The sequence below is a fragment of the Tetrao urogallus genome (assembly GCF_951394365.1).
Source record: "Tetrao urogallus genome assembly, chromosome: 1".
Taxonomy (NCBI): Eukaryota; Metazoa; Chordata; class Aves; order Galliformes; family Phasianidae; genus Tetrao; species Tetrao urogallus.
In genome coordinates, this window is record NC_136813.1 from 148,849,536 (window position 1) to 148,875,483 (window position 25,948).

Below are 25,948 nucleotides of genomic sequence, written 5' to 3' on the forward strand. Positions count from 1 at the left end.
ACAGCTCCCTCAGCCTTTCTTCGTAGCAGAGGTGTTCCAACAGTTCCCTATGCTCCTTGTGCTGGGGGCCCCAGGCCTGGATGCAGTATTCCAGATGAGGTTTCATGAGGGCAGAGTAGAGGGGAAAGTCGCCTCCCTCTCCCTGCTGGCCACTCCTCTTTTGAGGCAGCCCAGGATACCAGTGGCCTTCTGGGCTGTGAGAGCACAGTGCTGGCTCACGTTAAGTCAAATAGACACACAGGCCATCTACCCCCAAGTCCTTCTCCTCAGGGCTGCTTTCAAGGAGTTCTTGTCCCAGTGCACACTCATTGGGATTGCCCCTGCCCAAGTGCAACACTTGTTGAACATGATTTGGGCCCACTTCTCAAGGTACATCGATAAAGAGTTTCTTAAAGTCTGAAATTAAGGAAATAAAGCACATACTTATTTTCATATAAGTATTTAAAGCACAAGAATGTATGTATGTTTACTAAGACTTCCATGTTTCAGCCTTAATGCATCTGATGATTTAAAATTCAACGGCCAAATCCCAAGTACTGATCTTGAAAACTGAGGCCTTTTTATTCCAGTAACATAAGAAGCTTTCTTATCAACAACCACCAAAAAAACCACACACACAGTCATTGTTATGAGGATGTCAGCATCTCCTGTCTGACATGGGACAAGCTTACTTTATTTAAATTGTAGCATTTTCCATTTCAGTAATCACTAACACGAGCCTTTGAAAAGAAGCTGTAAAATGTGTCTGAAAGCATTTTGCATCTGCCTGGTTTCCTCAGCTACAACTGCTGTACCTTCTGCATGGTCCTACCACTAGCATTAACAGAACTGTGCACAGAGGAGAATCATCAGGCCAGAATTGTCAAGTCTTTCTCCAGCTGCAGCAGTTAATGCCAAGTAAATGTTAGTTGTGAAGTTATTTTTGCATAATTCCTATGCAAATTGTTACCTCATCTTCTGCAAAGTTTATACCTCAATAAAATGCCTTGATATGGACAGAAAACTATATGTGTACTGATTGATAGTAGTTCTTTCCTACATTATTTAAAAAACAAAACAAACACAGCTTTGTCTAACTGTGGTTAAGGCATTATGTACAGGACTGCTTTGGCCATCTGTCACCGACAGAATGCTGGTTTTGTTCATACTTTCAAGGTGAATCTTTTACTGCCATCATTATTTAAGTTTCCAAAGGATGCCATGTTATAGCAAGTACCTGATGGCCACTCTATGGCCGGCTGTGTTCAGCTCCAGCAGCACTGCACTGTCCCCATCCCATACTACAGAAAGGGGCTGGGGGGGTGAGAGGAAGTACCTGGGCAGCTCTGGCACTGGCTCCGTACTGCAACCAGTCACTGTCCTGTTAGCTGCTCAGTTTTCCATCTAGGCTCTGATGCAACAGAGCTTTTTGCTGTTGGGCAAGACCAAGTTCACTTGACTTCTGTAAACTGCAGTCACAAGCTTCCAGCCCCTGGGGAGAGGGGATGGGCTTTAACCATGTACAACTGGTGGAAAACTGCTATAAACCGGCAGTGTGTGCACACACACTGCATCAGGAGTGATGTTCAGGCAGCCAAACATAAGAAAAAGCAGCTTGGTTATTTTATGATCAGAACACTACTACAGTTACTGCAGTGCAAGTCTCTGATATGCAATGGTTTCATCAAGAGACCATCTAGTGTGGTCCGGTTATCAGACAGTATGTCCAGCTTTGTAATTGCAGCCAGCAATAGGAAAAGGCAGCCTGAGCATCGTGAAAGCAGTAGAGGAATACATCTGGTATGTGGCACAAGGAGAAAGGAGTTTACTTTCACCTCCTACTCACGTACATACAGCTTGCTCTACAGACAGGAAGCATCCAGACAAACTGGAAGTGAATGGAAACAAACTCTCCAGGACAGTTTTTGGATTAGTTACAGTCATCAGCTTCCCCATGGGAATAGCAAACAGCCTGCAGGTACCAACAGCAAGAAGTGACAAGAACTGGTCACAGTTCAAAGTGATTCTGCCAGCCTGAATCTTCCTGCTACATTACATAAAAGACAAATCACTGAGCACACCTGGAGACCAGAGGAAGTCTGGCATTAGTGGGCAAGTGGCTGAGAACTGAAGCGTGTTTGGATTCCCCCTTTTAAGCAGTATCCAAGCTCAAAAACACGGTGAGCTGGAAACACTGTACCCTGTCAGGACCCAGTTACAGAATCAAAGAGGACATCAATAACTGGGTCCTGTTAGCACAAATAAAGACAGTATCAGCTCCCATATCCTGCGACCCTGCTCATTTGAAATGACTGTTTGTTTGAAAGCCAGGAGCCCACAAACTGCTCACAACACTTCCAGTTCACCGCTGGAATGCCAATACTCCCAAATGGCAACAACAGAAATGCACGTGTCAGGATTCAGTTTCATCCATTTCCACAGATTGTGCTGAGTTTTAACAATATACCAAGAAAAAAAATAAACCCAGGCATTTAAGTCTCCTATGCAGGCAGTACATGACTCCGTTCCCTTCTCTAAGCATCTGTTCATATACTGAGGGCTTAAAGAAACGCAGCTTTTCTACCTTTGCCTTTTGGTAAATGGTATTTTTAAATATGAGCTCTGTAAATAAATAAAGGCTGTCACTACAAAGGAGCAGCTCCCCCTGCTTCCTGAACAGACTCAACTTCAGACACCGTTCTGTTAAACGACACTGATCTGTTAAAGCAGCTGTCATTTTTGTTAGCAGTAAGAATGGAAAAAATGGATATGCCAGTCATTAGGTGAATATACAGTGCTGGAAGATGCACTGCGACCTAGGCCTGACCTATAGGGTTTAATACAACTTTACCCTTGAGATTCCCCAGCTGTTCAGCACATCAAGGAGATACCAAATATTCCAGCTTAGTATGAGAAATCTTCCAGCAGTTAGAAAAAACAACAAAACAATACATTTTCATTATCCCCACAACTTGTCCAATCTAACACATACTGTAAGGGGACTGGGAATCACTCAAAAGCAATTTCACACCGAGCAAAAAGGCAAAGAATACAAGGAGGTAGAAAATAATACTCACAGCTTGACTTTAGTCTGAAGCTGCATACTGCAGGTAACAGCAAGAGTCCACAGAAATCATCTGACATATTCCAATACAGAGAAAAGCCAAAACTGAACACTCAAAACTAAATCATATCATGTATCTCTACTTCTGTTGTCATATTCTGTCCTGGAAAATGGTGATGACAGATCACCCTGTATCTCGGCACTAACGCCACAACTTACTGTGGCCCTGGGCACCCATCAGATGCCCATCAAGTGACACTCACTCCCCTCCTTCAGCAAGACACAGAAAGAAAATACCAAGAGACAACTTGCAGCCTGAGATAAGGACTGGGAGCTCATTCTTGAGTTACAGTCACAGGCAAACTCAGTTTCAGGGAGATGAAAACTAGAAGCAAACTGAAACACTTCCCCCCTATGCTCAACTTCAATCTCCATTCTCTTGCCTCCTCCCTCGAGTAGCACAGGGGCATGGAGATTAGAGCTTCTGTCAGCTCCTTACCTCTGCCACTCCTTCCTCATGCTCTTCTGATCCAGTGCAGGGTGCTTCCCATGACACGCTGTCCTTCACAGCTGCTCCTACACTGGCCTCCCACAGGCTGTAGTTCTCAAGCACTGCTCCAGCGTGGGTTCCCCAGAGGCCATAGTCTCTACCAGACAGACTGCTGCTGCAGAGCTCCACAGGCTGCAGCTTCCTTCAGGTCACATCCACCTGTTCCAGCTTGGGCTCCTCCTCCTCAGGCTGCAGGTACAGATTCGTTGTTCCTCTGCTGTCCTCTGTGTGCTACATGTGGGCAGTCTGCATCACCATGGTCCTCAGCTACAGATTCCCTGCTCTGGCAGCTGGAGAACCTCTCCTCCTTCGCCGACCCTGGCGTCCATGAGGGTTTCTCCCACATTTTCTCACTCTCATAACTGCTACACAGCACTTCAGCCTTTTAATTGTTATCCTGGATGTACAAACCAACATCTCTCATCAAGCTCAGCTTTACTCAGCACTGGGTCCTTGATCCACTGCTGCAGTGGGATCTCTTATCAGCAAGGCTACCCCTTCAGCCCCCACTGCTACCAGAGCTTTGCCACCACAACAATAAAATGCAGGGTTTCATACTAAGGCAGGTCCAGTTTCAAGACAAGAAATGGCAAGTCAAGGTTGTAAAATATTTAATAGAGCGGATTCCCAGCAGACTCCTGCCCAGAACTGTAACCAGACTTCTAAAAAGTATATATATATTTTAGATCTGAAAATTTGTCTTTATTTTTTACAAAATGGATTCCAGGAAGTTTAAAAGGCAATATCATAGAGGACTTAGGTGCAGAAATCAGGTGTAGTCATTCAAAGCATTCAAGTAGGAATATGGTAATATAAATATTTGAAAAGCATCTTTTTTTTCATAAATGTTCAAAACAAAATGTATAACTCATTCCAAACTAAAAATTGAGCTTTATAGCACGTATTTCCCTGAACAGAAAAAATAAGTAACTTTTGAAATATTTCTAAAGGCCTGAAAGCTTTTTCCTTGGTTAGTTACATTAGAAGACTTGCCTTTGATTAAATTACTTCCTTTCCAAATACGGAAAGTATTACATCAGTCCACTGTTAAAACAGACAATACGTTGCAAATTAATTCTGGTATAGTACGTTCCAACAAAGCCTGGTGTATAAAGGTGCTGAGGTGGCTTTCAGTTTAGTAGTCATCGCCTCGGCTGACAACCTCTTTGCACGTCGGACGCAGCAGTATGGTGTGCTCAAACTGTGCTGTGTACGAGCCTTTAATGTCGCACAGGGGAGGATAGGGATCCACGATGCCCAGGTCGCACAGGTTCTTCAGTGCCATCAGGTATTTGCTCTCCCCCAGGCGATCCAGCCATCTGCGGCAGAAGGCGAGAGTGCCAAAGTTTTCATTGATGACGTTCAGCAAGTGTTTCGCCCTCGGAAGCCTAAGAGAAGGAAGAAGAACACACTGCAGACAAAGAGGCATCACCACCAAGCATTCACTACGGAAATAAAAACGAGTAATTAAAAAGGTTCAGTTTTCAAAGTGTTTTAAGACCACTAAGCCTTGCGATGCCCTTCTACACCCATCAGATCTTGTGCTCTCTAGAGAAAGTGCATCTTCCTGCTGCAGAAAGACATCTTTCCAAATAAGCCTGAACGCTCCAAACACCTTAAATTCCTTCCAATGGAGGAAGTTACGGTGTGAACACATCATCATCTAACTACTAAAGCCAAATGAAACACAATGACAGGAATTATTTTCCAGCCCTTGTTTTAAGCATGTTCACACTCTCTCTTTGCTCATACTACTGCATTGTTCCATGGAGACAGAACAGAAATCTCAAAAACCTACTGTGTTCCTAACCATAACAGCCTTCCGTTCACAAACTCTACAACCTTAGAAACGCAGAAATACTTCTCAGTGAAAACCAACAACAAATGTCCCATTTCATCTTAGAGCAATACACCGAAACTGGAACTTAAAAACCACTCAATATTGTCACAAACAAAACGAGTGACCCTGAATAATTGATATACTCTGGGAACAACTCTAAGACAAGGATTATGGCATACAACCATACCACACACACAGATTTATTATTATGAATTAGTCTATGCATTTTATATTGTTGGTGGCCCTGCTGTGGCAGGGGGGTTGGAGATTCATGATCCTTGAGGTCCCTCCCAGCCTGGGCCATTTTGTGATTCTGTGCAATTCTGTGATATATACAGACTAAGAGAACAACGAGGTCTGTAAGTCTGTAATGATCAAAATCACCAATGACCATGCAGCTTCTCCATTTCCAGACACTTCGGAATAGTCCCATGTTATTTCAGATGTACAATCAGAGCACAGACGCTCGTTTCAGAGCACATTTCATAACACACCACCTTTGACAGCATTATTATTAATCAAAGAACCCGTATGGTACAAAATCTGAATCCAGACAGGGTAGTACAGTAAAAACAACAACCCAACCTTATTGGCACATGTCCCACATCGAAGTTCTTCATATAATGAGAACACTCCATATCATCGTGAACAACACCTTTTCCTGTGCTACCAAAGGTTTCTATAGCATACACTTCACCTTCCTAAGAAAGACAGACAAGGGAAAAAAAGGTAACGTGTTACAATGTGAAAGTAAGAGACACCAAACCACTGTGATGTAATCATCTCAGTGTAACCTATGAATAGCAGTAATCAAATGGAAACAGATTCAATCATCAAATCAGAGAAAAAGTTCAATATGGAGATTCCATGCAGTGAATTCACTGACATCTCAATAATCAGCTGCTTTTATTATTACGATTTTAGGTTTTTTTCAAGCATAAACATCAGCACGTTTCTAGTCAGTTTGTCAAAGCCACTGCAGTTGAATGTTTCCACAGTGTAGATCTAAAACAGCTAAGAAAGGACATCCTACTGTGAAACGTTTGCTGGGTGAAACTAATTTTCCTTTCTTATTTGCAAAGAAGTCCTCTAGGAAATGTACTGTTTTGACAGACCACACAGATGCTGATCACAAACACTTTCTGCACTGAAGAACTTGCTGCCCAACTTCTGCAAGAATTTTCTGTTAACAGCTGCTCATATAAAACCTTCACCTACTCATCTGCACTGCACCAGATTAATTTCTTCAAGAAATGAAGGTGATCTCTATCTACAAATCACTGAAATCATGGCCAAGAGCATCCTAAAATGTCATTTTAGAAACCGATTTCTGCAAGTACATTCACATAGAATTGGTTGTAGGTCTGCAAAAGGGGTTTACAACGGATAGGGCATCAAACACTGACAACAGGAACTGGGTCTTTCAGTTCATCAGACTACCTGGAAAAAAAACCACAGCTCAGAATAAGAAGTCATATGAAAAACAGTAACACAGGCCTCAAACTAAGGACAAACTCCTAGAGGTGCCACTGAATATTCAGCTGCCCTGATAAGAGAAAAAAAGGCAAAAAAACAACCCACGTACAACATGCCACCACCAAAATTCCCATCCTCTTTTTCAGCATAAAGCTTGTCAGGGGCTGTACTCCTCTGTCACAAAGAACTCACGAGGTTGCAGTTTGGTGCTATACTTAGCAGAGTACAGTAAGAGCCTGGCTATGCTCCACATTCTTCATGGCAAAATGTACTGTCTTTAATGGTGCAAGGTTGTGTCCTAAGTAACCTCTAGAAGCTGAATATATTAAGAGAGCCTTCTCCCCAGTGCCTAGATGTTCAATTACAACAGTCTCAAAGCTCTCAACGCGTTAAATAAGTTCTACACCTGTAATACACTGATGATGGATCGATAGTACATTGACAAAGTATAACAAGAAGGGTACAGCACAGACAAGAGCCTCTTCCACCTTGCCTTCCCAATACTCTGTCCTCTCTGCACATCTTCAGAGACAAGAAGATGAAGTTATGGATTTTTTCCACTCACATCATTAAGGTGACCAACAACTATAACTTCTGGATGATGATGAGTGAGACTTACCTCAAAAAACAACGCCGTTCAACCCTTATCTCTTCCTATTCATTTCTTAAAAAGTCTTGTTCCTTCTGACAGGCTTACTTGTGATTACTGCTTACCACCAGTCAGGCTTAGAACTAAACTGAAAGCTTCTTACTGTATTACCAATCTATTAATTAAGTCTTCTTATCTTGTTAGAATGCAAACTTACATCAAAATGGTGAATAAATCTGAGTTATGTATTTCAATACTATCTTTGTGATGGGTGCAGTTTGCTGCATCACATAGAGCTATTTCTCTTCCTCTTCCATTGACCCAAAATCCTATTCAAACACCTTCCATCTATCCTATCACATTAATTAAAAACATGCTCTATTATTTTGCATCTGCAAAGAACACCACTGGAAGCTTTTCAAGAAAGGTATCATGATAACTGCAAGAGGGTAGATTTAGATTAGATACAAGAAAGAAATTCTTTACTGTGACGGTGGTGAGACACTGGAACAGGCTGTCCAGAAAGACTGTGGATGCCTCCTCCCTGAAAGCATTCAAGGCCAGGCTGGATGGGGCTCTGAGCAACCTGGTCTAGAGGGCTAGATGCTCTTAAGGGTCCCTTCCAATCCAAATCATTCTATGATTCTATCATATCTAACTGTAGGTGCAAAAAGTCTTCCGCAGCTACAACATGACAGAAATACCTCCCAAGAATTAACTGAGCAAGGAAAACATGAAGGACCCACAAATCCTAACATCTTCAGTGGAGCCTCTGCGGTCCCTCAAGGTCACCCGAAATTCTCACTTCCTGTCCTCTTCCCCTGCTTTAAGGCACAACACCCCAGCACATCATTTAGCAATGAATATACACTGAGAAATAAATATGCAAAAGCATCATTAAGGCTGTACTTCTTCTCATTTGTTTTTCTTAATAGACACCAAGATGAAGTCTCAAAAGTTATCAGTAAGTATGACGTTTTTCTCTAGGCATTATTTACTAGGATCATTAATACTACACATTAGGACTACACAGGACAGTTATTCCTTCTGAGACAGTTGAGAAATAAAGAAAAAAAGACTTCAGAACTCCACTTACCTCCATTCTCGTGGCTTCTCCTCCTTTCACAATGGGCACAGTTTTTCCAGCATGTATCCTGTACGGCCCGATTGAGTGTCCGTTCAAATTGCGAATTGGTTTCACTTTTGAAGGAAAACGTTAACATTACAGGCAACCTCCTAACCAAGGGCAATTTGTTCTATTAGTCTATACAGAAAGCACAGCAGAGATCCATCATGCTGCACAGGGACAAAATAGAATTATCCATTCACTTTGTACAGATTCCAACCAAGTGAAACAGTTGTGTATGCTATAAATACAACGTTATCAAAGACCAGCAACTTCAACAACAAGAAAAGCCATTAATAGAGCCAAACAGCAGGTATCAAATTATCTGCAAATTTTGAAACAGCTTCTCGTCCTTCTTTTCATCTATTAAAAATGCACTACTTGGCAGGACAAGCAAAGAGCATTCCTACAGAGTGCAGCAAGTCAGACAAGAGTATATTTATTTCTGTTACTCATACCCCGCTTCTATTACAGAACTCTTTTCAATACAATACAAATATACCTATTTTGAGAATCCTTACTCTCACATAAAGAGAAGAACTTGCCTTGGTATGTTTTGCCATCAATTTCAACTTCGTAAGACTCCATAACTTCTTGTATGGCCTCCCCCACGTCACAGAGACGTACATCTATTCCAGCACACTGAAAATCAAGTGCAAATACAAATGGAAAATATTTGCAAAGCTTCCTCTAAAAGATTTGGTAGACGATTTGCAAAATGATCATACCTTTATTCCCGTATTAGTAGCATCCTTTACAGCTTCTAATAGTCTGTCATATTTCGGATTGAACGTGACTGTAAAAGCACAGTCAATAATACGACCTGAAAGCAGCAGAAGTCAATTAGCTCTGAAGTTTCTGTGCTGAAACCTGTTTTCAAAATTGTAAGTCATAAATCAAAACTAACCACTAATATGTGTCCCAAAATCTATTTTGCAAATATCATCGTAACGCAGCACTGTTGGATCTCCGGCATTGGGAGTGTAGTGGGCAGCACAATTATTCAGAGAGCACCCAGTAGGAAATGCAAGACCTGCATTTAAACCATTTTCCTTTATCAGCTTACGCGAGCAGTCTTCTAGTTTTTCACTGAAGGGCAAAGAGAAGAAAGAAGAACATAAGAGTTTTCATTAATATTTCTTATGACAGCTTCAAATAAATTAAACAAGAACAAAATCTCAGAAAAAAAAAAAAAAGTTCCCACGTACATCTTCAGGCACTTATATGCTAACTAGAAAGAGGCCCTAGACTAGAAAAATAAGCACAAGATAACCATCCCCAGTTGTCTGTGTTGTTTCTTCTACTCTTTAGTGGGCAAAATGGAGCACTTTGCTGTTGTTTTTAATCTAAACTGAAAAGATGCTTCTTTTACAAGTCATGTTTAACTTGTATTTCCAGGGTAACAGAGGTTACACAACTAAAGTTTGGGCAAATTAAATCGCCTTGCTCTTCTTCCTTAAAGTTATACCCTGGTAATTGTTAAAATAGCGTAGTTCTCTCATTTACTTTAAAAAAATATATCAATTTAAAGAAGGACATTATACATATTAAATTGAAGGAATAACTGCAATAAAACACCACCTTTCAAGACCAGCACTTATCCCTGGGTTTTGTCAACTCCCAAGTTTTTAGCCACTGGAAGACTACAGACGCATGTCCATCAGTGCATACCACCCCTGGAGTTGCAGTGAATGATGTAAACTGCAACTCACATCAGTGCAGCATATTCTGATTTCATTTAAGAATGCTATTCACTCAGAGCAGTCTGGAAAAACAGAAGAGCTTATTTTAATAGGTAAGTCCCCACAGCTCTAAGTATTCCACAAGAAAAATCATGTTTTGAGAAAATTATTGCTTATAATTCAAACAGTCAAACTATGTAACTCAACATGACAGATTTGTCTCAGCCTGAATAATGATTACTAAGGCAGCTGCTTGTCTTTCACTTTCCCTGACGGCATATTATTTCTTTTCTTTACCCTCACAGCTACCTTAGGGGCTCAGCACTGATAAGCTTTCTTTCTATCTTACTCTTGTCAGCACAGTCCTCAGTTATATCAGGCTGAAAGCACCTGATTTTGGTAGCTAAACTGCTCTGGAGCTGTGTAGTACTTGGGACTGTAGACAAACACTCCAGATAAACTGAGGAACAGAGAAAGGAGCAGTTGGAAGTGTAAAGAGAATCAGTCTGGGCAAATTATTTCTTTGAACTTGACCTTGACCACATTTATTTTAAGTAATTCATTCAGCTATTTCTTATCAGCTGAGAACATTCGTCAGGGAAGACAAAATATAGACTGAATCTACCTGCTCTGGACTCCACGTACACCCATACAATTTTCACGTCTGTTAACCCTTCTTCTTCTGCAGAAGAGGAGGCTCAGGGGAGACCTCATTGCACTGTACAACTTCCTGAAGGGAGGTTGTGGTGCAAAAGGGTTTGGCCTCTTCTCCCAGGCAAATAGTAGGACCCGAGGAAACGGCCAGAAGTTATACCAGAGGAGGTTTAGGCTGGACATCAGGAGAAACTTTCTCTCTCAAAGGGTGGTCAGGCACTGGAATGGCTGCCCAGGGAGGTGGTGGAGTCGCCGTCCCTGGCAGTGTTCAAGAGGTGCCTGGATGAGGAGCTACGAGAGATGGTTTAGTAGCTTGTGGCACTGATAGGAATGGGAGGGTGGTTGGACTAGATGATCTTGCAGGTCGTTTCCAACCTTGTGATTCTGTAACCCACTGAGACACATGTCTCAGACTGCACCTTCACTTCTTGTCCACACAGCATTTTGCTTACAATTCCAGAATAGCTACTGCTATCAGTGCTTCTCTCAGCACCGCTGCCTACCTCAGATGGCAAGAGTGGCAAGACCAAAGACGATTAAAATCAAGCTCATGCTCAAATAAATATATCTGAAAGCTATTTGAAAATCAGTACAATCCCAGGTCCTGTAAAGCTGTGTAGGCTAAGAATATGATACAGGAGAACATTTTAGGAAAGTAAGAAGGTACACTGGTTGCCTATTTCAAAACGTAAACCCCCACAACAATCATAACACAGTCAGTTAAGTACACAAAATTGAGACCAAATCCCTCCCTGCGGTGGAGAAAGAAGAAACATCAACAGCACAGGTCTTTGAGAAGATCTGTGTCCTCACCAGATTTCTATCATTGTCATCCCAGGTTTTATCCAGCTCATAACGTATTTCCTCACTTGTCTGTGTGCCTCTGCAGCCTCCCGAAAATCATTCCAGATCTCCTCACTAGCTTGGTCCAGTGCTTTCTTCTCTTCACTAGTTATTCTCCAAGCTGCAGTCCGCCTTCAAAACAAAACATAATGAAAAGTTACTGTAAGTGTAACCACAGTAGCAATTACAACTTCTGTCTAAACTGCAACTGTTTGGTTGATCAGTCAGGCCTACAGTCCCACGCAACAGAAAAGATCCCCATTGATAAAACATTCAGAATAAAGGAAGCCTATACAAATTCATCAGCACCACATTCTGGCACCTGTGAAAGCTGATAACCTCACAGGAAAAAAAAAAAGTATACACAGAAACTGAACTCATATCATGAGCCAAATTACTCCCTTTTACATTATTAAAAGCCTTACCTTCAAAGCTTATAAAACTCCCAAAGTATTGTTGAAGGGTGCAAAACCATCCTCAAAGAGATGGAGAAGACCTATAAAATCAGCATCAATCAGCCCACAGCTCTACCTTGAGCTTGATACTTCCACCCAACCTCATCATACTTAGGTAACAACTCTTGATGCAGAGCAGAGCTGATGTGAGACACGCCAGGAAGTCACTTCTGTATTTGCTGGACAGCAAATTAACGTTTGCTCCAAGAGAACACTACTCTCCTGGAACTCGAGCTCTTTAATAGTTTGACAGATCAAATATAAGAATCATTCTAAAGACTAAATATAACATTAGTTTGAAGGGTTTCCTCTTTTTTGTTCTTCAAGAGACCATACAACTACAATTCCAAGAGAAAAAAGGTAATTTCAGCACTCTGTCACCCATCAGAACCCTGGTAAAAGACCACTCTTTTGACTACAGAACAAGAGATAATCTTCAAACGAATCTGAAGCAGTGCAAAGGGAGAAATTCCACGATTACTGTTCTTTCTCGTTTAACAGCAAGCACCACATACTGCTCTTAACTCACAGGATCTACTTTAAAACTGAGGAATCTCACCAAAATAAGCAAGAGGCTGAAACACCAGCCTGCTTACTGCACTTGGAAACTGGACTACTGCCAGCACAGCTGTCATGGCACAACAAGATGGAAAAGGCAGGCTGCAGAAAAGCATAGCGAGAGGGACTCGCAGGTCCTTGCACAGTGCTCCTGTCTACAATGAGGATCATGCTCTGCTAGGAGTCTGGGCAGTGCTTCATCAGCAGCAATGGACTGCAGTGCAAACTCCAGCAAACTGACAGGAAAACTTCTCACTCTACTTTGGTGCACAGTCACTTTGTGCAAGACAACGAGGGGATGAAACGGCCTTTACATTGCAAAATATATCATCAGACCCAAAGTGTTCTGCTGCCAGAGCTGTGAAGCTTTCATCTGGGAGCTCAAGAAAGGCAGCTACCAGAAGTCATGCTTGGGTCTAAGCCCTTAGGACATATGGCAAGGGGGAGGTGAAAACCTAGAAATAAACCAATACCAACCAACCAAAGGTCTCACACCAAACATTACATCTTCTAATGGATACAGCTGTACGTAATCTTCTCCGAGGAGCTTCGCACTGTGCTGGCTGCCACATAACTCAGCATCAGACCACCTCCTGCTCCAAGCCATTTGTTCCCACCTTTTCACTCAGGTTCAGAGTTTCCAGTTCTCACTAGTGCAACTCTTTACAGGGTTGTGCTATAAATTAATGGTAGTGGTCAAAGACACGAATCCTGGAAACCAATTTCCTCAGATTATTTTAACCCAGATAATAGCACAGGGGCAGAAACAAGCAAGCAGGGACAAGAATTTCTTCCGCCAGCTTTATGAAAATCAGTGCATCATGAAACACTGCTAATAGCTTTTCTGCCCTTCATGAAATCATTTCAGCTTTTAAACAAAGTGCAAGCCTTTAAACAGGGCTCAATATCCAAGCTACAAAAATATCAAAGCTTAACCCACTGCCCATATAAAAATTGATTTTCTAATATTCTTCTTCCTGAAAATTCAATGATACCCATTTCTAGTTCAACTTCTTGTAGAATATATGCAATTCTAGGTTGATGAGTAATTTAGAAAGTAGCTGTTCTATGATTTTTTTGATCAAGAGTTCAGAGTAGAAGTACAAATCTTTTTGAAAGCAAAGACAAAACCTTTCCCATCTCAGCAAGAATAGCAGAAGCTGCACAGAAATGCCTTACCAATATTAAAAAACAAAACTATTATTCAGAATAGGAAATGTTCTGCCACTAATATAGCCATGTCAGCCACTAATATAAACAATTGCTTATGCTAGGAAACGCTGAAGAAGGTCCATGAGATTTTAGTATTTAAGTTGCAGAAGCATAATAAGATTCATATATTTAAAACATCTAAATTAGAAAATTTGATGAGACCAAGCTGAGCGGTGAAGCTGACACAACAGAAGGGATGGATGCCATCCAGAGGGACTTGAACACCCTCAAGAAATGCGCACACAAGAATCTAATGAGGTTTATAACAAGCATATAGAGACACTGACGTCTTAAGCATGAAATGGCTGTCCCTCAATCAGCCCTTCAGGACAACCACGTGAGGCCCCTATCATGAGCAGGCTAACGCTGTGCACGCTAAGAAGACAGCCATTTATAAGTAGGAACACACCTTGTGATCAAATTGCAGTCATTTAAGAGAAGGCTTCCTCAAAAACTGACTTTAATTGCAAAGAAGTGAAGCCATACTTCCTGTGAGTACCTGAACGCAGGGCGCTGCACTCCTCACTATACTGCATACGATCCGTGAGAAATGGGCTTTGGTTTTAAACTACCAATGAAAAGCACTGGAAAACATTACCACTGGAAAACATTTTTGAAAGTGCTGTTCATCTACTCCCCTCTCTTTGTTTAAACTTCTTTCTCCAGAGTTCTGATTCAGTTTCATGGAAAGTTTCTAGAGTTACACTTGGTAATTCAGACTTTTCATTCAGACTTCTGTGCAATTCAAGCTAATTCCATCTCCCTACAAACAAGTTAAGAAATGACCTTCCATGCTTTACATAGGAAAAACTAGGAAACTCACTCAACTACTATACTCTAGCTCCTAACAAAGCATAAGGAAATAAGGAAATGGTAGTAGCTTATGTAAGGATGTGTATCTCTGACATAGTAATCTAGTGGAAGTTACTGCCTGTTTAATGACATTGCACATAATTCCTGTGTCACTAAAAATACCTACATATATGCAAACAACGAGAAGCAAAGTGCAAAAGATGTCAGTTGGACTTCTACCTTTTCCTCTTTAGTCTGATCACAGATCCATTTGGGAACTACAATTATTATTATTTTTTAATATCTCAAACATCCAGATTCAAACTCAGGACAAAATCATCCGTAATAAGTCATCCCCTTTGCTCACTCCAATAGTTTCAGGGAAAAAAAAGTGGTATTTTAAGATCTTTTATTCCCTATTTCTGAAAATAAAATGTAAGAGGTACAGCACAAAGGTAACGAGTAAAAGGAATACACAACATTAATGACAAAATGCTAATTAGTGACCTAAGAATAGAAATCCACAAGAAATCATGGAGCTTGCAGCACGCAAGTGTACTGCTCTGTATCTGTTACCACCTTAAAATCTTTAAAACAGAAACTAAAGAGGCCAACAAGGACACTTGCATACAGGGCTTCCTTCTTTATATTGCATAGCAAAGACAAGAGTGCTTTACACACGGAAATTTTTATGAAAACCACCAAATAGATGTCAACATTCTTTATAGAGGCATTTTTTCCCCATCTAAGATTCAGCTTTATGTCCAGTCTTTGTTTCTGAGCTACAAAACAGTAAGATTTGAAGCATTTTCACTATCCGTCTCAGTTCCGCTTAAACTCTCTACTACTCCAAACCTAAAGTTAGCAATTTGATTTTTGGAAAGACAGGCAGGAGTAATTAAAAAGAAAAAAAAACAATCCCCTCAGTAACAGCTCACAGCTAAGAAGAAAACTACTCAGCATTGCACTATTCAGATTATCTGGGAGGGTTTATACAAAGGAGCCCGTTTAATTGGGGAGGGGTTGGGGGAAGATGAACATGTAGGAAGAATGTTGTTAACCAGGGAATTGACTTTCACTTGGATCAAATCAGGCACTGAAAGCATTATGTAGGGGAGGGGGAAAAAAAAAGCCTTCGAAACAAACAACAAAAACCCCAGCTACAAAACCATGTTCCCAGCCAGTTAATGACACTCTCTATACAGTTTCTCCTCCCTCAGGGTATGTTTTATTTCTTCAATAAGAAGCAGGAAAAGGGGAAATAAAGGAATGAAACAAAATCCATCTGTCATGCAAGAGACAAAATTCTACATAACTATCTCTCATCTCACTAAATTTCAAACCTTCAGCCAGTCCTAATTCATACTAAGTTCTGCAAGCTGTCTACTTCTCATCCTGTTGGGCCCTTGGTCTCAAGGATTCCCGCCTCAGGGCAAGTCTGTTCATAGAAGACTACATCATCACCAAAGGAACAGAGATAGAAGACTCTGAAGTTCCAGCCTAAAGACTTCTATTCAGCAAGTTGTTAAATGATTCAGTTTAAAGAAGAAAAAAAGCACACTGCAACTCACTTTTGAATTTGTCCATCTAGTCGCACAGCAAAAGTTTACTGTTATCTGGATGTGCTGAATTGCGTAATATTCCACACTTGAAATACTTACCCATCTTGAGTTGGTGGATATTGACATTCTTCTCCCTTTGGGTATACGTTGCTGGGAAATAGATCACATATTGGAATGGAAGGTGGATCTGTCTGAACCTTAGCTGTTGGGTACAATTTTTAAAAGCATTATACATGGCAAACCAGAAGTTTTAAGTATCTTATTTCAAACTTGAAAGTTAAATTACACACACTACTTAAGACCTTCTTTTCAGAACTTGGGCTTCTACCCAGAGGACATCACATCACAGTGCCCTCATATTGCTTAATTTGGCCAACACTTAAGGCGGCATTCAGAGATACCACAGAGAAGAAAACTTAGCCTACAGACCCAAAACTGTCGAAAAGAATACAGGCTTAGCAAAAAAAATATGCACAGCTTATCTTTCATTTCCTGTTTGATACCTACGTCCTTTCTTCTTTTTCTTCTTCTTCTTCTTTTTCCCTGCTGCTCCATCTCCTTCACCCTCTCCATCTACAGAGAAACAAAGCATTCAGATGAATGTAAAACAAAGAACCAATTCTGAACAACGAACAAAACCATCTGGAAAATCTGGAAGCATTTCTTTCACAGTAAAATTTAATAGATTAAATAAAGACAGTTAGAAGCTGCAACCAAATCATTAGCATTTTCAGCCCTTATACAAAACACAGATCTAAGAAAACTCTTCCAAAACTGATGACTTGAGCCTATCACCAGTCATGGAAAAAGTTCCTGGGAACTCCTACTTCCAATAGCTCTTTTCTTCATCCACCTCAAAAGATGTGTGGAGTTGAGGAAAGACATGAGAAAACTGTGTTAGACACAGCTAACAAAAAGCTGGGAACAACACTGTTACAAACACATCTACACTTCAGCTGAAGGAACCTGATGTAAAACGCTACCAAAAAAAGCCACTAACAAGGAAAGATAACAGCGTACAAGTCAGAAGGAGGTCAGTCAGCAGATAAGAGTCACAACAAGCACTGAGTGAAAGCACTGGCTATGGGATATGTACCTCTTGGAGGCTTTCACACAACACAGCGTGCCAATGCCAGGAATCAACCAAGCCACGTCACATTCACACTTGGGTGCTAACAATAACCCTGTGGACTTCACATATGGCTGCATCTAACGCTCAGTATTTATCTACTGTGCTAGTAGATAACTAAACCTTCACAAATAACCATTCTGAAATAAGCTCATGGGAAAAGTTCTATTCTTCTGCACATACAACATTTATCTTTATTGAACTGAAAATTAAAATTAGGAGAACTTCAGGAGTCAATCTAGCCCAAGCATTGCTATTTGAATACATTCATATCGAAACTCCTATTTGCTCATTGATTAAAATAAACACATCAAAACTGACCAGCTGTCCCGGTCACTAGACGTCAAGTGATGGTCAGTGCCATTCAAGTACCTGCATGGCAGTGATTGTTGTAACCTTGCAGTTGGGGCAAATTTCAGAGATGTGCCTACCTTCAGCTCATTTTAATCATTAAATATTTTCTTACTTAAATAAATAAATAAAAAAACCAAACCTGAAAGCATAAATACTTTTTAACCACAATGCAGTCAAGGCGACCAGAACCTCCACCCCACTGCATTTCAAAGGCAGCTGGCAACACTTAATAGAGCATATATTAATTCTTAGAGCATATTAATTCTTTATGATGTGGTACCTTTGCCACAGTTCTTTTGACCTTCAGTCGCATTATAGATGTGACTCCAGTTAATTCCAAGAGTGAGTTTTAGATTTATTTCCCCTTGCACCTGCAATCCTTAGGCCTAAACTGATTAAAAAAAAATAAAAATACAGCATTCCTTTCTTAAACGTTATCATCGTTGCCATTTGCTTATTGTGGCTTTTTTGTACATCACTGCACAGGAATTTGTCATTTGTAAGCAAAACTAACCGGGCCTATGCCTTCATGTCCTTGAAGATTGCTGCAGACTAACTGTGCTGCCAGGAACATTACTACTGCATCTGACCAATATCTGTTTTTCTTCTGCTTGTTTTTCTTATGCTAGACAGGAAAGCAACGGAAGAAATTAGAAAAACTGAAGCCCATCCTTATGCTATTGTGGTATAGATATTAATAACTTACTACCGTGCATAAATGTTATCTCTCAATATGTATTAACACAGCCACAGGAATCTGAAAAGCACTTCCTAATTGCTCCCAGATTTCAAGAAGCAGAGACTTATTTCTGAGGCTACAAGGCTTTGGGCTTATAAAGAATATAAAGATAAAAAGGGGAACATTACTGGTTTTAATCTAAAGGCAGCACCACACTTTAAGGGACACCTCTAAGATTACACATTACAATGGCAAATTGTGATTACCAGTACAGGCACAACACAGAGCTGTCTCATAAGACAGCATATTTTTTTTCATGAAAAAATATTGTTCTTTTTCAAAAATACACCAGGATTTAACATGAGGAAAATATGAAGATTACTGCTGCAGTGACAGTATCACTTTGCATTTTTTGTTTTTGAATACTTTCTAATACTGTACTGCTAACTAATGATAATACAAAAAGCATAAAAGAACAGCACTGTTATTTGCAGATGAAATCTTATTTCTCCTGAGATGGAGCTCATTCTCATCTGCAGTTCTTTTAATGGTACAAAATGTTCATTAGCCTCCTCAGTACTGCCTACTTTGGTGGCAATAAAGGCTAAGCATATGTCGGATTATCTCTCAATTCCATAACCTAAAATATAGCATTAAAAGAAATAATCCATTAGAATATACTTCCAAGCCAAATTAGTAACAGAACTGAATGCTATAAACAGTTCAAAACTAAACTGAAGTCTGAACATTATTAAATTTCTGCACCTAATTTTTTCCTTTAAATGGCAAATCCCAAAAACAGTTTACTAAGAAGTTTCCTTAGTAGAACAATAAGGCACATTTTAAGATGCTGAATCAACTTTTAATGCTAACTCACAAGAAGGAAACTAAACAACTAACGTGACAAATGCATTTTTAAAGGGTCTATTTTAATTTAACGCCATTCATTAAAATAAATGAAATATATATATTTTTTTTTTAACCTGATGTTACTACAAAAAAGAGGCATCCAACCTTTTTAGATTAGATTTAGATTTTAGTACAGGACACTCCAAGGGTACTCAGAACAGCTGTGCAGCACTGGCAGCACACAAGGTGTTCACCTTGCTTACGTATTCATCGCTCCCTGGGTCAGTACTAACAACAAATCAGCATTACACACAGCGCATGCATTGGTAAAGACTCTAAGATATTAATTAATGAGCTCTCTTGCATTCTTCGGGGTTTTTTTTGTTCTAAACCAAGAATAAGACATATAAACTGGAACACAGCTTCATATTGCCCACATAATACAAAAGAGAATGACTTACAGCGCGCCTTAACATTTCCCTGCAGTAATAGGATCCTTGAAAACAAGCAGCTTTAACAAAGCTGTTATCCTAGGGTTTTTTTTTATACATTTATGGCTGCCTGACAGCTCAACTGTAGCAAAAGACATAAAAACCCACACATACAAGAAATATACAAATATAAACCATTGGGCTCTGTAGGTTTGTTACGACAGAGTCCAGGAGTGGGTTCAAGTTCTTTACTATGAGAGTGGTGAGGTGCTGGAACAGGCTGCCCTGAGAGGCTGTGGATGCCCCGTCCCTGGAGGTGTTCAAGGCCAGATTGGATGGAACCCTGGGCAGCCTGGTCTAGCAAGAAATGGGGAGGTTGGTGGCCCTGCTTGTGGCAGGGAGGTTGGTGATTCATGATCCTTAAGGTCCCTTCCAACTCCGGCCATTCTGTGGTTCTGTGGTTGAGACTGAAGTGTCAAGTGAAAGAATAAAGTGACACTTGCCTTCATCATCGTCATCTTTGTCCTTCTCCTCCAGCACTTGTTTATCCAACTGCTTTGCTACATCATCGAGAGCACCTTCCACTTCTTTATCTGTTTCTTGTCCTGTTGGTCAAATTAAAGCACGACATACAATAAAAGTATAGCCCCACGTTAGTAGCTACATCCCCCAAACCTTCACTAAGATACCGCGCCGCAGCCGTCCTACAGACACCAAAACAGAGACGCGCGGGTTATTTTCAAGCAGATCCAACGCGTGATTGCGCAGATCCGCAGCCCGGCGCTCCCGAGCCCTTCTCCCTTGGTGCCGAGCCCCACGCGGCCGGGCTGCTGCTGAGCGATAACGCGGCCGCGCAGACACCGCCCCGCCGCGCCGCCCTGCCCGGCGCCGTGCGCCCAGACCCGCCGCAGCTCCCCGCGCACAGCCTCCACCATCACGCGGACGGCTCTCCCAGCAGCACGCTGACGCCTTTCCCCTCAGGGCACGCGAGGAGACGAGGCGCACCCGCACCCTCCTTTCCTCCCTCCGTCCGTCCCGGGAGCACAGCGGCCGCAGCTCCCTCCACCCGGTCCCTCCGGCCGCGAGCCCACGCCGCGTCCCCCCGGCCCGCGGCACCCGGCCCGCCGGCGGACGGCCCCTACCCGCGGGGCCCGCTTTGCCCTTCTTCTTCTTCTTGCGCTTCTTCTTGGCGCCATCCTCCGCGCCCGGCCCCGCCGCGCCGTCCCTGTCCTCTGGCTCCTGCGGCAGCTCGCCGTTCAGGTGCTTCTCCGCCTCGCCGTCCGCCTGCCCCACGCCCGCCATGTCGCCGCGGCCGCGCCGCCACCACGCACGGGGCGAGCAGAGCGGCGGGGCCGGGCTTCGGCTCTATGGCGAGCGCGGGGCACGCCGGGAAGGCTGGAGGACCGCGCCGGGAGCGGGGAGGAGCGCCGTACGAGCAGGCCTGCCTTCCCGCCTGCCTCCTCTCCCCGCCCCGCGCGGGGTTGGGGAGTGGAGGGCCGAGGTTGTGTGGGGGCTGGAGGGCGCTGCGTTGGAAGTAATGCAGCAATGCTGCTAAACGGCAGCATGTACAAAGAGCACAACGACGCTACGGGGTACAGAAAATAATCGGCTACAAAGCACTCCGTTTCAACACCGTCACCGCCGTTAGCTGTGCATTTTCTCCAGTGGTGAATAAGAGCCAGCGTGCCACAATCCTAACAATCTGCACTGGCAGAGGTGACCCACTGTTGCTGTCATCACAGCAGAAATGCACCATCCAGTGCCTCACTATGCTCACATCCACTCGTCGGTCTCCATCAATGTTCAGCAAGCATCCAAGATGTCACAGAGTCACAGAATGGCCAGGGTTGGAAGGGACCTTAAGGATCATGAATCTCCAACCCCCCTGCCACATGCAGGGCCACCAACATCCCCATTTAATACTAGACCAGGCTGCCCAGGGTTCCATCCAATCTGGCCTTGAACACCTCCAGGGACAGGGCATCCACCTCTCAGGGCAGCCTGTTCCAGCACCTCACCACTCTCGTAGTAAAGAACTTGAACCTGTCAATGGGTGCCATTTTTTTCTGCACGGAGGAATTCAGTGACATATCTTTGCTTCATCCGCACTTCCATGTCAGACACTATTTTGTTACTCTGCCCTTCTGCCAATGTTACAAAAACAAAACATAATGAAATATTGGTGGAAAGTTCAACCTCTACTGTCATACCACCATCAACATCCATCTCTGATGCTGTGGGTTGACAGAATAGTAGGCATCATGCTGTGCAATGTGTGCAGATGGCTGCCACCTAACTTGGTGCATCTGTGTTTGCCCTGCCTGTCTTTCAGTGGGGACTTCTTTAGATCTCCATCTTCTGCCAAGATTTTCACTGATCATAGAATCATTAAGGTTGGAAAAGACCACTGAGATCATGTAGTCCATTACTGCCAGTAAGCTGTTCCTAACATTTGTTATGCTTTGTATTAATGGATACTACATTTTCCCATTTCATACCTTATCAAACAGCATGATATGATGACAGTATCAAACAGGTAGTAGGCAGAATGATGCATGAAAACTACCTTTAGCTGGAGAAAGATACTGATTTTTTCGCTTTCTTACAGAGGCTGTTGGTTGTTTTCAACCACCTGCCTCACACAGGCAGGCACTGGCTGGGGAGCTAAGGGAAGGGCTGAGTCCAAAACACACAGTAACTAAGCAGCAGGACTTGAGACGCTGTCTGGAAAAACAACACAGACTCACCTCCTAACTGTTTTTCTTCCAGGGAAGCAGCTCCCATTGCACCATTTTCCTGGCAGAAGAAGTTATGATCTTCAGGAAAAAGCTTCTTTCAGAGTGGGTTATATTTTTAATTTAATTGTTGTTGCTGGTGTTTTCAACCTGATATGTATGAGGAAATGGCATGGAGTGGACAGCTGCAGGTTCATCTTGGAAAGAGGAGGAGGGAGGACTGAAGTACGTGGCCTGCATCTGTCCCAAGAAGAATCCAAACAGAAGGAGGTTGTATTTGTTTTTCTGTTTGTATTTCTGGAGATGATGTCGTTAATTATTTGTTTACAACACTTCAACTCTTCTTCCTAGCTTAGGCCCAAAGCTCATAGTCCTGACCAGCTCCAAAAATCCATTGAGGTAGGTGGGACAGTCGTTCTGACACAATATTTAATATCAGGCCTAAAGGCTGGATCTAGTCAAAGGAAAACATCTACTCTATGAAAGCAAATGTAAAGGCTGCTCCCCACTCACTGGTTGCTGAAGACAGAGGACAGTTGTACTTCCTCAGCCATCATCATCCATAGCATTCACTGTGGGGATGACAGTTGTCTCCTGATAATGATTTCCTTAGCACAGCAATGTCCAGCCAGATTTCACCAAGAATCTCTGAGGAACACCTTGAGAGCTCACTGAGAATTGCAGCTACTTCCTCTGAACGAGGCTGATGTGTTAGTTTCACAAAAACAAGGTCACATATCCTACTGGTTTTATGTTTTTGTTGCTCTCTTCTTTATATGTTTTAATAGAAGAACGTTAAAAAATAAAATAAACTTTGTCACTTATATACATTATCAATATTATAAGAACTGCTCCAAAAGTAGTACCTCCTGTTTTACTGTGTTGACTCAGGATGTCAGATTGATGGTATGGCAGACGTTGAACCTTCCCACCAATATTCCACTACATTTTGTTGTTGTGTGACAGATGCCAGCAGAGGGACAGTCTGACACAATGAAATCTAACATGGAAGTGCATATGAAGCAAAGATGAGTCATTGAATTCCTTCATGTGGAAAAAATGACATTGCACCCACTGACATTCACCGACACTTGCTGGAGACCAAACCATGGATGTCAGAGTAGTGAGGTGATGGCTGGTGCACTTCAGCAGTGATGACAGCAACAGTGACCTCAACCAGTACACATTGTTACAAGCACAGCATGCAGGCTTTTGTTTATTTTGTTAATTGTTTATTTACAACTAATGGTGGTGACTGTGTTGAAAAAGAGTGTTTTATAGCTGAAAATATTCTCTGTTCAGCAATGTTGTTGTGCTGTGTCTGTTGTAGTTTCCATGGAAATAATTAGAAGGCATTACTTTCAGAGCAGCCCTCACAGATGCAGCCCTAGACAATTCCTGTTTTCTCAGTGCAGCCCAGGCAAGCCAAAAGGTTGGACATCCATTTTCTGGCACGAGCAGTATGAAGGACATCCTTTCTTCTGAAACTACTCCTTCTCTTAAAAGCTTGATGAAATATTTCATTCAAATTTTAAGGTGACAAAAGCAGATGAATAATTCTCATTTAATACTATTTACTGTGGACTTCTTTGCACATCCTATAGTGATTTCCCTTTTTTCCATCAGTTTGATTATAGCCTGTCAGCCATAATCCACACATCCTGGCATTGCATCTGCTAGTGTCAGAACAGTGTCCTTGGGAGACCAGACTTTCAAAGGATGCAGTGAGTGCTTCTGAAAAGAAGCAAATTTCACGTCTTAAAACTACCTTGAGAGTCACAGAACATTGCTTGTACACTCATGCTGTGCCAAAGCAAATGCTCTTCATCTTGCAGGAATAGAGATATGCTGTACCAATATATGTAAGTCAATTAATTGCCTCTGGAGTTCATTTTTTAAAAATTACTTCTCAATGACAGGCTTCAAATAAACAGAACAATCTGATGTCTGAACCTGTGCTTCGAAAAGACATCTTAAATTTTGGTGGTAAGGAGCTTGTATGAAAGCTTGTAAGTAAAAGCTGGAGTGAATTAGGCATGTGTGCAGATATCTGTATTAGAATGCGCTACAGTGAGGGATGCCCCAATGGCAGATCCCTGTGCATTTGTTGCAGTTTTGGTAAAGTATGATGAAAAGTTGTACAGAATCAGAAGGTGCCACAGTGGTATCTTTGAAATCCTCTTTTAACATTCATGATAGAGTTATAAAAAAACTTTTTGGAGTGGAAGAATATTTAATGACAGTCCCTGAGTCATACGAAACCTGTCTTTTTTTTCATATAGCAAACAAACTGAGACATCTGTCCTATAAAGCAGCAGTAGGCTGTGTCTCATGAAGACTCTTTTTTGGAGTGGTATGAATCTAAATGAACAAAAACTGACACTCAACTTTTCAATTTTGTAATTGATTTCCTATAATTTAGTCCACTGACATGTGAATGCATTCCTATTTGTACAGTAGTGTTTCATGTTATGCTTGAACCTCACACAGAAAATAATGGCTCAGCTTCACTGTTAGTATGAAAAGAATGAACAGTTTCTTTCTCACAGCCTGCTGACATAACTATCTTCCCTTGAAATTTTTCAGCCCTTGCTGAAGTAATGGAAGCAGTACAGCTGCAGTGCCAGAGGCAGGACCCATATATTTCTTTGACCAGGTGATTTCTTTCATTTTTAGGACATTGTTCTGCTTCCCTCTTTCCCTTCATACATCCTCCAATGTTAAATTGGAAACATTTATTTTGTTGTAGATGAAAGCTAGAATGAAAGAGAGGGACAAGGAGATATCAGGAGAAGTGTCCTCATATTGCCATGCGCTCAGTGCAAATCCTCATCCCGTCAGCTTTGCTCCCAGGTAATGGTGTCATGCCAGTAGTGGTGGAAGCAGGCAAGTTTCTGTAAACTAGTTTTTCAGGAAAGGCACAAAGGAGTCCTGAGGCAGATGTGGTCAAGGCAGAATGGGATAGCTGGGGAGGCAAATGACCAGAGCTGACACACTGCCATGCAATGGGAGCAGAGTGGGAAGGGGGCAGTGTCCTGTACAGACCTCTCACTTCATGAGGTGTGTTACCTAATATTTATTTCTGTTGTCAACGTTTCATGAGTTTAATGTATTTAACATACAAATCTTGAATTAAGGATCTTGAACACTGCATTTCAGCAGGCACTGTGCCTGCTGAATTCAAAGTGTACGCTGTCAGTGCAGATGTTCCCTGGTTTGGCAATGGCTGTGCTAGATTGTCTCCTGCTGCTCTGCACAGGTATTTCAGAGCTTGATCTAGGAGCGTCCTTGGGAGGAAATTTGGTGGAGTCTCAACTGTGAAAGGGCACTGCCAGCCTGTCCACGTTGGTTTGAGGTAGCAAAACTGTTCTGTGTGTCCTTTAATTGTT

General features: G+C 42.0%; 1 protein-coding gene across 1 annotated transcript; it reads right to left on the bottom strand.

Annotated features, from left to right (window-relative positions):
* Positions 1-4,656: 4,656 nt before the first annotated feature.
* On the bottom strand, positions 4,657-21,126 carry METAP2 (methionyl aminopeptidase 2; the record flags this gene model as incomplete). The annotated part of the gene is made up of 11 exons (XM_079549401.1): positions 4,657-4,981; positions 6,019-6,134; positions 8,595-8,698; positions 9,170-9,266; positions 9,353-9,447; positions 9,532-9,713; positions 11,774-11,935; positions 16,482-16,584; positions 16,890-16,955; positions 20,328-20,429; positions 20,967-21,126. 11 exons carry the CDS (start codon positions 21,124-21,126, stop codon positions 4,729-4,731), a joined length of 1,440 nt encoding a protein of 479 aa, XP_079405527.1. The 3' UTR covers positions 4,657-4,728.
* Positions 21,127-25,948: the final 4,822 nt, after the last annotated feature.